Source organism: Trichoplusia ni, unplaced genomic scaffold (assembly GCF_003590095.1).
Source record: "Trichoplusia ni isolate ovarian cell line Hi5 unplaced genomic scaffold, tn1 tig00001119, whole genome shotgun sequence".
In the NCBI taxonomy this organism is placed as follows: domain Eukaryota; kingdom Metazoa; phylum Arthropoda; class Insecta; order Lepidoptera; family Noctuidae; genus Trichoplusia; species Trichoplusia ni.
This window is the reverse complement of record NW_020800096.1, coordinates 1-14,118: the sequence shown is the minus strand read 5'-3', so window position 1 is coordinate 14,118 and position 14,118 is coordinate 1. Positions and strand designations below refer to the sequence as shown.

The 14,118-nt window shown below is 38.7% G+C and overlaps 1 protein-coding gene across 1 annotated transcript; it reads right to left on the bottom strand.

The window, feature by feature from the left end:
* Positions 1 to 350: 350 nt before the first annotated feature.
* On the bottom strand, positions 351 to 937 carry LOC113507228. Its single transcript, XM_026890102.1, has 3 exons — positions 876 to 937; positions 585 to 797; positions 351 to 425 (listed from the first exon to the last, which is right to left on the bottom strand). The coding sequence occupies exons 1-3, from the start codon at positions 891 to 893 to the stop codon at positions 351 to 353; spliced, it is 306 nt and encodes a 101-aa protein (XP_026745903.1). The 5' UTR covers positions 894 to 937.
* Between the last annotated feature and the right edge of the window lie 13,181 nt (positions 938 to 14,118).

Here is a 14,118-nt window from a genome sequence, read left to right as displayed (position 1 = left end):
TGTTGTGCAGCGGTAAATTAGGGCATTGATTTTTGGAATAACTTACGAAATATTTACGATATTTATTTTTTTTAACAAAATCAGCCTGGGGCAATGAGTTGCCCAGTTTACAGAGAAACGCCCATATAACTTATTAATTTAAATGCAATATCAAATGCTGCAACATAACAAAACAATAAGTATTAAGTATACCTCCACTCGTAGTAGGGGTCAAAACCAAGTCATCATTAATTGTTTCATCAGTTATAATGCCAGCACTAGGAATTTCACCAATTTCATTAAAAACCTCCACCATAATATTATCACCTACATCACCCACACCATCCCCACCAAAAGGCACAACAAAGCCATTACATGTTGAACCCAATAAGGACTCTACTTAAAGTTTCATCCGGCGGTGTGTAGTCGGGCTTTCCACCACCAGTCTAAACAAAAACATGATATTTTAGTAATAAATTAGGTACCTACCACTTTATATAATTATTTGATCAATTTTTAAGTTTTATGTAGAAAAAGACAGTTATGAAATTTTTAACTTAGTACACATAAAAGTCAGTAGCATACAGATAAGTTACATTACCTACCTTTAAATGGTTCATTCTTATTTGTTGGGCTCTTTTAGGAGCTGCCTTTTTTAAATTGTCCCACTTGGACTTCAATTGATCTTTTTGCCTGGGGATTGTGCCATCTTTAAGTCTATTCGTAGAGGCATTCGCCTCTTTACTTATGATAATTTTGTTTGCCTCTACTAATTCCACAAGACAATGGATTTCGTCTTTACTCATGGCTTTATTTTTCTGTAAAATAAAATAACAGTGCTCATACCTGTGACAAAACTGATGTATTTTTGTGTGAGTTAAAAAACTATTACTTACCGACGGAGTAGAATCCATTTTATTTCAGTTACTGTTTGAACTTGAAATTATATAGTGCATTAAGTCTCTCCTCGTATCTGCACCCATTTTACGACAAGCAGATGAGTCTAAACCGTTTGTCCTTTGTACAGATAGCAGTGCTTATTGTCTTGGAGCTGTTCTTATGCAGGGGGAGGGACACGATGAGAGACCCATCGAATATGCAAGCCGACTCCTCACGAGCGCCGAGAAGAATTACTCCACGACCGAGCGAGAGGCCCTTACCGTCGTGTGGGCACTCGGTAAGTTCCGAGGTTATGTAGAAACCGCGAAGGTTACGGTTAGGACGGACCACCAGCCCCTGCGGTGGCTGATGAGTCAAAGATCACCCAGCGGCAGATTGGCTAGGTGGGCCCTAACACTACAAGAGTTTGACCTCAGCATCGAATATACACCTGGACGCTCGAACGTGGTTGCAGACACGCTGTCGCGACCCATTTGTCCAGAAAATCAGGATGAAGCGGAGCTGCGCCTGACGGTAGTTGATATGCCAAAGAGGAGCAGTGGCGATATCCGCAGCAACCAGCTATCGGACCCGGAGGTTCGTAAGATTATAGAGGACATGGAGTTCGACGAACCCTCTAAGGGGAGACCATGGTCCGACCGCGGATACACTATTTCTGACGGTATCCTTTACAGGTATAGCTTAGAGTCAGACGATGGAGAGGACTGCTGCTTGGTCGTGCCTGGGCACGAACGTAGGCAAGTCATGGTAGACCTCCACGACGCGCCAACAGCTGGCCATTTTGGCGTGGAACGCACGCTAAGTCGCGTCCGCTCAAGGTATTATTGGCCTGGCATGCGCACGTTTGTCACAAACTATATAAAGGGCTGCGTAGCTTGCCAGAGGTATAAAGCTGATAATCGCAAGCCGGCAGGGCTGCTGCAAACGCCTGCCGTGTCAAGACGATTCGAAGTAGTCTCTGTGGACCTGTTTGGTCCGCTCGTGGAGACGCCTAACAAGAACAGGTGGGTACTGATCGTAGAAGATGTATTTTCCTCGCTGGGTGGAATTGCTTCCATTAGAGAATGCCACCGCGCGCCGTTGAATGTGCTCAGACTCTAGCGAACGAGGTTTTTTTGAGATACCGAATCCCACGCCGCCTCATTAGTGACAACGGGGTGCAATTTGTGAGTGAAGTCATGCAACAGGTCTGTCATGTTCTGGGGATCAGCCAGTCACTCACGCCTTATTATCATCCTGAGGCCAATCCCATCGAGAGGAAGAATCGTGACCACGCTACCTGGGACCTGCATCTCGCCGCGATCAGATTCGCGATGAATTCAGCAAAGACTAGTAGTACCGGTTTTTCGCCGGCGTATCTTACTTTCGGAAGAGAGTTACGGGCTCCATGCGACTCCGCAGTGGACATGAGGGCTATCGTAGAGCGCGACAACTACGAGAAGGCGCAGACCGTCCAAAAGGAGAACGCTGACCAAAACCGCAGGCCGCCTCCGGAGTAAGAGGTAGGTGGCCTTGTCTTATTGAAAACTCAAGGGCCCAACGATGCAAATCGAGGTCAGACTGCAAAACTCATCCCACGTCGGGACGGCCCATATAAAATTGGGAAGATTGTCAGCCCGAGCACTTGTAGCCAAGAGGATATCCAGACCGGTAGGAACGTAGGGAAATATCACGTTTCGCACCTCACGCCTTTCACTGGCCAGGTAGAGCCGCCGGTTCGAGCGAAACGGCAACGTGGTAGGCCGCATAGATATCTAGACTTTTTTTTTTTCGGGGGGAAATCCTCATGGACTTCCTCCGCCCGGGGAGAGGCGGAGGGGTGCGCCGGACTCTTACCGGCTAAAACCCCCCGGTGTGTCTCCTCGCACGTGGGCACGCGGGGCCGCGGGAGTCCAAATTCTTCCGCAGCCCCGCACTAGTGCTGGCCCGGTCAGTCCGGGCCTCGCCTCGTGCACGGGGTAGTGAGGTGTTTGCCTACCCCGTGCACCGCCTCAGAGGCGCACGCCGACACTCGCTCGCGCCTCCGCCTCGGGTCCATGGAATAGGGGGCGGGGGGCTTCCCCAAGTCCCGCGCCCCAGAACCCATTCATGGGGGCTGGAAGAGGGCGTTGTCCGCCCTCCTGCGCCCGGTGCGCTTTCTGCGGCCGGGGAAGGGAGTCGAGATCTCCCTCTCCCGCTCCGCAGCTTCCTTCTGCGACATCACGTACTCGCAGAAGGACACCACCGCGTCCCACGACTCTGCGCTACCGACCATCTTCCGCACTACGGCCGGCAGCGACAGATCGCCTCCTACTTCATTTGTGAGGACACGGCGCTGCTCTTCCCAAACCACACACTCGGCGAGAGTGTGTTGCACCGTGTCCTCCCCGCAATGGACGCAGTGGTGGCACCGAGCGTCCGGCTCCCTGTTTATGCGACACAGGTACTTGCCGAAGCAGCCGTGCCCCGACAGCACCTGCGTCACCCTGAACGACAGGGAGCCGTGCCTTCTCCCGAGCCAGTAGATATCTAGACTAGCCCAACCATGAGGGCACTAGGTTAGGCTATAGGGGGAAGATGTAACGCGGGTTTTTATAAATTAGTAGATAGTACGCGCCAAAATTACCGTGCGGTTGGTACACAGCGCGGCGAAAACGTTCCCCGCGCAACCTCTACTTAAATTCTCCCGCGCGCTACACTGCTTTCCCGCGCGCGAGGGAAAGGGAGAGCGAGAGACGCAAGGGCTCGAGCGAGATTGACATCGACCGTTAGTCAGTCGGAAACGCAACGCGAGAGCGCAACAGTGCGCCGCCGATCCTCCGCGGCTCAGAGTCGTTCTATCAGTATTCGTTATAAACTTATAAAGTGTAAACTGTCTCTTGTGTGTTTTGTTATCGAGCTCATAAACGTTATTCTAAAGCTATATGTGTTGGCGTTTATTACAACACCCTGCTTTATACTAATCAATTATATTTCTCCAGGATATGGAGGAAGAATTATTGACACATTGTCGGTCTTTTGATTTTATAAAGTGTTTGCAACCAAGTATGTGTGTGATGGCTGACAGAGGTTTCAAACATGTAGAACAATATTTAAGAAAACAGGGAGTGCACTTAGTACGACCTCTAAGTGTTGCAACTGGTACAAAGCTATGAAAACATGAGGCAAGGAAAACAAAACAAATTGCATAAATGTTAATCGATTGCGAATTAAATATATCAAGCAGGCCATTAAAATTCTTGATAAATTCAACGGTTGTTGCTGTTTCCTTGAATCTCGAAGACACTCATAGCTGTTCACAGAGCTCTAATGCATTAGCAACTCTTTTACTGAGTAACTGAGTCGCCAATTTCACCTTCATCATTTCATTTCGAAAATGCAAATCTCGCTCACTTTGTTTGCAAAATTTAATCCTTAATTGGCTTGCAGCTTGTGTAAATTAACTAATAAATGCCATTTAATTTCTTTGTCGCATTCGTTGAAAATTATTCGTTTAGATTCGAAAGTACAAAACGAAAGCAAAAAATACTGCCACTTCTGTGTTACTCTCCGGGTGCATAAAAGTGGTTTTTAAGTAAAATTTTTAAGTTCTATGGGTTTTTAAAATCACAGCACAGTCAAAAGTAAGAGCAACTACATCTATCCCAGAGTGAAAACATTTACTCTAACAAGAAGTTATTAAATTAGCCCTTGTTTCGCCAGTGACACATTTTACAAAAAAATAGCCTGCCGGAAGCTTCCAACCCTCGTTTAAAGCTACCAATAGAAATACATATGCTTCCGTGGCAATAACTTTGCTGAATTCGAAGACTCGAAGACCTTCCATTGATGTCTCAGTGCCATTTGCATTAACCACAAGGGTACACAGCAATATTTTACCACTCAGTTCACTTTTCTTTTTTAGAGTATCGAAAAAAGCCAGGCAACACTGAACTATTTTCATCCCATTTGCTTAACACGCGTGGATGTGGCAAAGCAGTATGGAAAACTTGTCTTATGTATTTATATACCGGGGAGTGGAAATTCAGGGTTAGAGCAAATTTTCGCATTGCAGGAGGATATTTTAGTCTCAGGCTTTTCTTACTTTTCTTTTACGAACTATTCTGGCAAATATAACTTCTGGCTTAAGATTCAGTTCCTTAAATTGTTCGTCGGAGATATATTCCCTCTTTTTCAAATGTTTTAAAATATTTTTCATACTTTTAACCTGGTCTTTAATCTTTTATTCCTTTTAGATAGTTTTTTTTATTAATTTTTGTTTCTCAAAAGTAATTTTTCGAATACATTTTTAAAGTGCCGTTTTTCGAGGTGTTTCCAGAAGACTCCAAGTCAGATATATTTTCTTGATCAAGGCTGTTGGGACTTGCTTCTACAGACTGAGACACACATTGTGATGGTTCCTGAAGCCAAAGTACAGTCTCAATACAAATAAAAATATTTTTATAAAATGATTATTCGTATTTTCTGCGATGAATAAATACATAATAGATACCATACCTCCAAAATAGTAAATGCTGTCTTTTTCTATAACGTTAAACCCTTTTTAGATGTATATTTATCAGCAATGTTAAAATGTACCGAACATATTCTACTTGAAGTATTTGGCCGCCAATCCTCTTTAAGCCTTTCTCTACGTACAATGTTTATCCATTGGTTACGCCTTAATTCATTTGCCGGAAACTTTTAAAAATAATATCAAACTTGTTAATTCGTTTCGTAGTTGATGTAAGCTGATGTGCAGGCACTATCATGGAAATGTCCTGTCTGTTACATTACTTTTTATAATCTTGACAGATATCTCACTTATACTCGATGACCAGAGTACAGGAGGGGAGGGGCAGGTTGAGAAAATCATAGAGAAACTGAATTTATGTTTTCATATATTACGTATAAAGGTGAAAGTTTGTGAGTGTGTGTGGACGGATGCATGTTTGTTACTTCTTTCAAGCAAAAGCTACTGAACACATTACGATGAAATTTGGTATGTAGGTAGCTGAAGACTCAGAATAACACATACATAGATAGGGGTAGGGTAGGTTTAGTTTAGTTAGGGTAGGTGTAAGATTGATTACTGGGCAGGACGACGTCCGCCGGGTCAGCAAGTGTAACAATAAAAAAAAAACGAATTTTAACCAGAAACAGAATAGTTTTAATTACTTAAACAGTAACTTGCGTGGTTGTTCACAAAATCTATTTAAAACTTTTTCAATAACTTCGCCTTTCTTTCCTTCTACCATTTCCTATGTACACTTAACATACATACATAGGCCGTTCAGACGATTTTCTGACATTGTAGACCGCAACCACGTTTTTACTCGCCGTAAGGTGGAAAAAGACCGTTCTATATTGGCCGAGGTGCATGGTTGCTCCAGTAAAATAAGTATGGCCCTGTTTGTGGCGGGGAAGGCAGTATTTGCATTTTTAAGCCAATTTAATAATTGTTATACTGAAGAGCAATGGCTTTATTCAAAGAGAATGTTATGGTATTTAAAGAAAACAAAAAGTTTAGGTTTAAAATATTGTAATGGTAAAAATATTAACATTGAAGGTTATGTATATGCTGATTGGAGTAATGATATCAATGATAGAAAAGCATACTCTGGATTTTGTTTTATATTGTCAGGGTGTGTTATATCTTGGAGTTGTAATAAGCAAAAATGTGTAGCACTTTCCAGTACAGAAGCAGAATATGTATCAATTTCAGAAGCCTGCAGAGAGGCAGTATCCCTTAGAAACTTGCATTGTGAATGAACTGAGAAGTTATATAAAATTGTTATTTATAATGATAACTTGAGTGCACAAAAACTTTTACTCAATACTGTTTTTCATAATAAAACTAAGCACATTGATGTCAAGTACCATTATTGTAGAGAATTGATAAATGCAGACATTGTTAGTGTTGATTATTTATGTACTTCAGACATGCCTGCAGACTTGCTAACTAAGAGTTTAGGTACAATTAAACATTATAAGCATTTAAATAGTTTAGGTATTGTTAAAGTATAACTTTTGATCTTATTATGTATCTGCATTTTGAGTGGGGCTGTTAAAAATATCAATACGCAGATATACAACTAGCGACCTCTTGTGTCAAACTATGTCACTATATGTAATCTATGTTCAACCTTGAAAAATATTTTTTTTGTCACGGTACACGTTGTTTTATTTTATGGAGCTATCTCATGAGACACTGATGCATCTAAATGTGAAGCTGGATCTTCTAGCACCACATTTTGTGTCAGTTCTTCACATGAACGTGGAAGAGTAATGGTTGCTTGCTATCAGTGGCGTGCACAGACTTTTTAGACAGGGTAGGCAAAAAAAAAACACTCACCATCACCAAAAATTTTCAACTTAGCGGCTTAGGTTGTGATGCATGTGATTTGCCGCCTCAAATATACATAAATTGACTGATTTTATGGACATATCAATTTGCGGATATTCGAAGTGGCCTTTCGGCGCGTTTGTCTGGTGTTTCGTATCGGCACAATACGTAAAAACGGAAAAAAGAGTTGTTCGAGTGATATGCGTGTACGGAACTAACAATATATTTTTTTAAAATAATTTAGTGTTTTTTTATTTGTAAATTAAATCTACCTGTCTATCTTTCAGTAAATATTTTTGCAATACGGAATCCTAAAAAGTAGGATCGCGTTTCATTTCCAAAAGCAGGTCTTTTTCTATTGACATAATGGAAAGATCTGTAAGTCTTTCCTGGCCTTGGGTGTTTCTTAAATAGGTTTGAATACGTTTTAGCGACGAAAATGACCTTTCAGTTGAAGCACTGCTCGCGGGCACCGTAACAATTAATTTTGACAAACGCAGTACTTCGGGAAAAATTGTACTTAAGCCGGTTGTGTAAAAATAATCTATAATTTGGCAAATATTCATATTTTTTAATTCGCTGTTTTTATAAACACATTTGAGCTCGTTCATGAGGCGTTCTAAGTTAAAGTTAAAAAATTTGTAGAAATCGACAAATTGCGTAACTAAATCTATCGGAAAATTATAATTATATTTTTCAAAGTTTTCGCACGACAGTAATTCAAAATATTTTAGATCTTTTAGATTTTTATAACGCTCGCGACATTCGTTTGATATATTATCTACAATTTCAATAAAAACCCGCTTAAAAAATGATTTTGTATCTACTACATTACGTTTTTGTTTTGGCGGTCCTGTTACCCTTTCAACGCGTTCAAAAATTATGTCGAACTTAGATCTGAATTCCTCTAAAAACGATTCAAATTCTTTTATTTTTTTCACGCAATAAACTACATCCGATGTCTTTTTTTTAATTATATCGTAAAGAATATCGGTTTCCGCGAATATTTCATTAAACACGTTAAGGAAAAACTGAAATTGAAAATCATTTAAAAAATTTAAAAATGACGAAACTTGACTTAAGATTTCGCCATCCTACGAACTGACATTTTCTTCGATATCCTCAAATAAAGCAATTAAAACATTTAAGGAATTATAAATGACGTTTACAGTACGCGAATTATAAGTCCACCGAGTTGGAGCAACGCGAGGTAATTTTTTAATATCAGCAAATTTATTATAGTGACTTTGCCTTTTAGTACTATTATTAAAGAAATTGGCTAATGTTTTTATATCGTTAAAAAAACGTTTTGTTTCGGGAATACGGTTACACGATTTTGAAAGTACTAAATTAAGAACGTGAGCGGAACACCAGACGTATGCAGCGAGATCAACAGATTCCTGGCGAATCAACGACTGAACGCCGTTGAGTTCAGATGACAACACAGCGGCGCCGTCATAGGTCTGAGCGATTAATTTTGAAGAACACTTAAATTCTGATAAAATCTGCAGAATCACAGTACTTAAAGTTTGCGCGGTGCGGTCAGAACTAACGTTAATGTATTTAATGAAACGATCATTAACTTCCGACTTATAAAAATATCTAAAAACAATAACTAGTTGCTCTTTACCGCTCACGTCTGGTGTTTCGTCAACCATCACGGCAACGAAATCAGTTTCGGCGATTTGTTGTTTTATTTTTTCTATCATTACTGACGCTACACTAGAGATAAGGTCATTTTGAATTCGATTTGACAAACCCGTAAATGAGATTGTGCTATTTTGTAAGTGATTTTCCAAAACAACGTCATAAGCCGCGAGCAAGTTGACCATCTCTAAATAATTTCCTTGATTCGACGACGAAGCTGATTCATCATGTCCGCGAAACGCAAGTTCTTGTTTACCTAAAAAGCAAACAATGTCTATAAGTCGCCGAAAAATATTTCGATTCCGATCAACTTTTGCATTATGCCTATCGATAACGATTTTAATTTGTGAATCTAAACACGTCTCAATACGATTGTTACCAAAGCCGTGATATTTCATACAAGATTCTAAATGGTTTTCCGAGAGCTCGTGTTTTTTAGCCGCGCTGAGAAAATTATGAATGTCCGAGTAACCGGTGTTATTCCAGACGGTTTTGTTATTTGAAAATAATAAACAAGGAAAACAGAACAATCGGTTACTATGAATACAACCCGTTAGCCAAATAAATGAATTATATTGTTTTATATTAAATTTCCGATTAACTGTACCTTTCGTTTGTATCAAATTCAAAAAAGGCGTACTGCTGCCTTTCGCGATCACTTGTTTTTTGTCACCAAAAGATAGTTTTAAAAACGCACCAGTTTTTATTTTCTGTACACACACACAACTAGAACAACTTTCACAGTTAAAAACTTCCATTATTTATAATAATTATACAATTATCAACGATAAAATCTCAAAGAGATGCGTTTACGAAACGAATCAAACAAACAATAATAATGGCGTCCAGGGTTAACCAATTTGAAAAAATACCCATATATTTTACTTAATATTACCCATTTACCCCAAAAAAGTTGAAAAAGAAAAACCCGAATAATCGCAAGGTTTACTTGTTCATTTGATAAAAGTAAAGTATTTAGAATAAAACATAGAAACTTTATTATTCTGGTTAAAATCAATGAATAAAAAATCTGACGTCGTTGAAAAATGACAAAGAATATTTTTTAAATGAATAACAATGAAACACATTGGAGAAAAACTATAGTTGTAATTTTTAAATGCTAAAAATATAATGTAAAAATTCCATACTCCTTCTGAATTACCCACCTTAGAGGGAAAATATTTTCAGTTGGGTGGTAACACTGATTTACGACAAAATTTCGCGGTTGTAATAAAAAGTCACTACCTACAGTTGTGTTAGTGTGCGTAGTGTTGACGTAGTGTGTACAAATGATTACATCAACACACACAACAGTATTTTTGTGTGACTACGAGACTCTCACACGCACACATAAACACTCCACTGAATCAGTAAGACATTTAGTTTAAGTGTCTATACGCTTGGTAGCGCTAGCGCAGCGTTGTTAAGAATGCAAAAATGTTCGTACTAGTGTACTAGTATAAATGACAGATGGCGTTGTTTTAAGTTTTAAATACTTCACTTAATTAATTGTTCTATAATTAGATTAATATATGTTATGTAAAAATAATTATTAATATTTTAATTAAAATATTATTGTGAATGTCTGTCTTAGATTCTCATCGTAGGCAGTGTCTTTTTGTCTCTATGGACTGCACGCCACTGCCTGCGATAGTTCTCCAACAAAACTTTGGGCAATTTCTTCTATCTTAACTGCTAATGTCACTGGATCTTGTGATAAATCTTGATTTATTTCTGAAGCTGTTTCGTTACTTATAGGCAGAAATTCAGGTAGTATTTCGATAAGCAAGTTATTTATATCTATGTTTTCTACTTCTGCAATATATACATTCCTAAACTTCTGTTTTTTTAAAGGGACTTTTACATATATTTAACTCTACTGAACTCCAAAATATCTTCACTCTCACTATCACTCTTAGAATCCATATTGTTGTAGTCCTGAAAAAGAAATTAAAGTTATAATAACGCTACTTAACTCTTATCGAAACACTGCGTAACTCATAGAAACACTGCGTAACTCATAATCAAAACACTGCGTAAGTCAAACAGTTTTCAATTCGGCGACTTAACCAAGTATAATTACAAATCAAAATACTTATTTTTATGTTACACAGCTTCAGAATAAAATAAAAAACAAAGTTATTGTAATGAAACCACAAAATAATACAAATAATTACCTTTTTGGGAATAATTCTCGCAGCACCTCCAACGGCTCCAACTGACTACTGCGAAAGACTGACTTACGCTGTGTTGGCCCACAGGTTGACTTACGCGGTGTCAGTTATTTCGATATTTGAAACGGATCTATTGGCTAGCTATCTCCTTTGTGATTGGTCGGAAAGAAGCGCGCGGCCAATCTCTAACGAATGGTATCAAAATGTAAAAACGGCCAAAACCTAATATATTATATTAGGTTCACCAAAACATAACCTATACATTCATATCCAGTTGTCATTAAAATTACTCTGAAACTCTTAATTTACGTCTATGAATATATTTTTTTATTATTGAAGTTCACCCTAGTATAATAACTTTGACTTTGTGTGTATCTGAGATAAATATATAATGATTTAATGTTTATAAATTGATGCGCTGTATTTATATTGCGTACTATTCCCTCCAAAGACAGTTGTTGGAGTTTTGCCGTTCAAATATATTCATTAATACTGAATTAAGCATGTCTCATCACAATATCATAAATCAGCAGTTACCGATGCAAAACATTTGTCGGAGAAAATGCCTGTGGATATAATGATGAATACTGCTCACCAGAAAGAAATTGAGACAAATAAAAAGATACTGGCATCTATAATTTCTTTAGTAATTTTTTGTGGCACCCACGATTTACCTTTGAGGGGTAAACAGAATCATGAAGGCATTCTTGAAGACTTTCTAAATCTAAAAATTGAATCTGGTGATCAAGATTTAAAGCAGCATTTAGAACATGGCAAAAAAAATGCTATGTATACTTCCCCACAGATACAAAACGAAATTATTGAATTGTGCGGTTTGGTCGTAAAGAATGAAATTATACAGGAAGCAAAGAAAGCATATGCGTATAGTGTCATGGCAGATGAGTCATGTGATATAGCGGGCAAAGAACAACTAGCTATCGGAATCCGTTTTATTTGACGAATATGAAAATATAATACGTGAAGAATTTCTAGGATTTGTAGAATTAGGGGCCATGGATGCTAATACAATTGCGACAGAAACTGATAAATTCTTAGAAAGCGCCGGACTAGAATCCACTAAGTACTAAGGCTACGATGGCTGTTCGACTATGGCGGTGAGTATTAGCGGCGTACAAAAAAAAATTAGAGATAAATATAAAAAAAAGTGATCGCTTTTCCTATATTCGCCCTCCTGATGCCCTTTGCAGATCACATCTTAAATCCAATCTCAAAATTTAACCCCACTCCACTGACTTCTACTCCTTCTCCTTCACCGTTCATGCAGCGAGACTGTGGAATGCGCTGCCGCCTAACATTCGTGACTCCAAATCTGTCGGTCTATTTAAACATCATGTTAGAGAACACTATCTTGCCTCTGTAAGATAGTCCAATGTCCTTGTCCATGTAACTTTATTTATAAAATATATGTATATATTTATATAAGTATGTATTTTTTTTTGTTATAGTTGTATTTTTATTGTCCTATATTTGTTTACACACTGTGTCTGTTTCTCTTTCTTATCTCCTGTCGCAGGTCTGCTGGCAGAAATTTCTAAAGAAATAAGCAGTACCTAATGTATTCTAACTTTTATATTTCTCTTTGTATGTTGTGTGTACATAAATAAATAAATAAATAAAAGTTACATATGTCAATTCAATTGGTGGTGATTGTGGTGACGGAGAAGGCTTCGGGTAGTAGATGTTTAAGAAAGCGGGTCATTTTTTATTCTGTAGGTCGTTCTGTATATGATGAAGTTGAAGAGTAATATCCATAACTTTCCGGTCTGTATCTGTCTGTGTAAGCTTCAAAAATTAGATAATAATTTAATGTTTTACATAAGTTAACGTTAAATTATGATATTTTCGTAGTTCGGTAGTTATGTATTGTCCAAAAGCAGTGTATGAATCTGTCTCTGGTTGTTGTGGTTGAGCACATTGATGAAGTAGTTGAATGTTGGAGTTTAGTTATTTGTTTGTATTGTAACGTACTTGGTGAACACATTCCTAACTGTCATACGTCAAATGACGTCTTTCACTTTTTGACAAACTGTCAATCACTCATAGCTGTCTTCTCTCAAGCTTGTAATGTGCTCTTGCCGGTTTTAAATAAATCTCTGTGAATCTATAAAAGTTTGTTTGCTTTCCACCAAAATATCCAACAGTTGAAATGCTTCCGAAATTGATTCATCTGTTATCATAATATCGTCGGAAACATGTGAAATTGTATTTCGTCTGAGGAATGGATGGTTAACATGTCGTTTTGCAAGCGCCTTTAAATAGTGGCAAGAACTATGATAACTATAAATTGTTTTCAAGTATAGTTCTTTTTGCATAAGATGCAAATTATAGGTATGTGAATGTTGGAAGTAAGGGCAGAATATCAGATGGAGGCGTGTTTAAGTGCACAAAGCTATAACTTTGAAAAAAAGGAGCTAAACATCCCATCGGCAAAAATTTTGCAAGTTCCTTATAAAATTGAAGTGCTCTATTTCATACTAGGAGATAAAGCTTTCCAATTAAATGAGTATGAGTTAAGTATACATTGAAACCGTATAAAGGTGATCAGGAAAGGGGTTCAAGTGAACGAATATTCAATTACAGATTATCAAAAGCACGTAGAGCTCAAGTTACAGACTTTTGCGTAAACCAATGCTGTTGGAGCCAGAAAAATCTACTGAAGTCGTGCTAGCGACAGATTACCTGTATAACTATTTACGAAGTAATTCTAATTTAAGGTCACCGGAACCGATTGCGATACACGGCGCCGTTCTCGATGTTGTTCGGAAATATGTATACCTCGGGCAGACATTGCAGTTAGGTAGAAACAACTTTAAGGACGAGGTGAATAGGAGAATTCAGTTGGGTTGGGCTGCATTTGGGAAGCTACGTCAAGTCCTAACATCGTCAATCCCACAGTGCCTAAAGACAAAAGTCTCCAATCAGTGCGTCCTACCTGTCATGACTTACGGAGCCGAAACGTGGACACTGTCGGTATGGCTGGTTCGCAAGTTTAAACCGACTAAAGGGGAAGACCGTTACCCCAATCATGGGCAACCTGCCTTCAGAGCGGTTGGAACCGGGTTTTCCTTTTATTCGCTGTGGGGTGGACTACGC

Bases quoted from the DNA above. Each gene is read 5' to 3' on its own strand.
- LOC113507228 (XM_026890102.1), bottom strand. The intron at 426-584 runs GTAGGTAATGTA...GTTTTTGTTTAG, and splicing joins TAAGAATGAACCATTTAAAG to ACTGGTGGTGGAAAGCCCGA.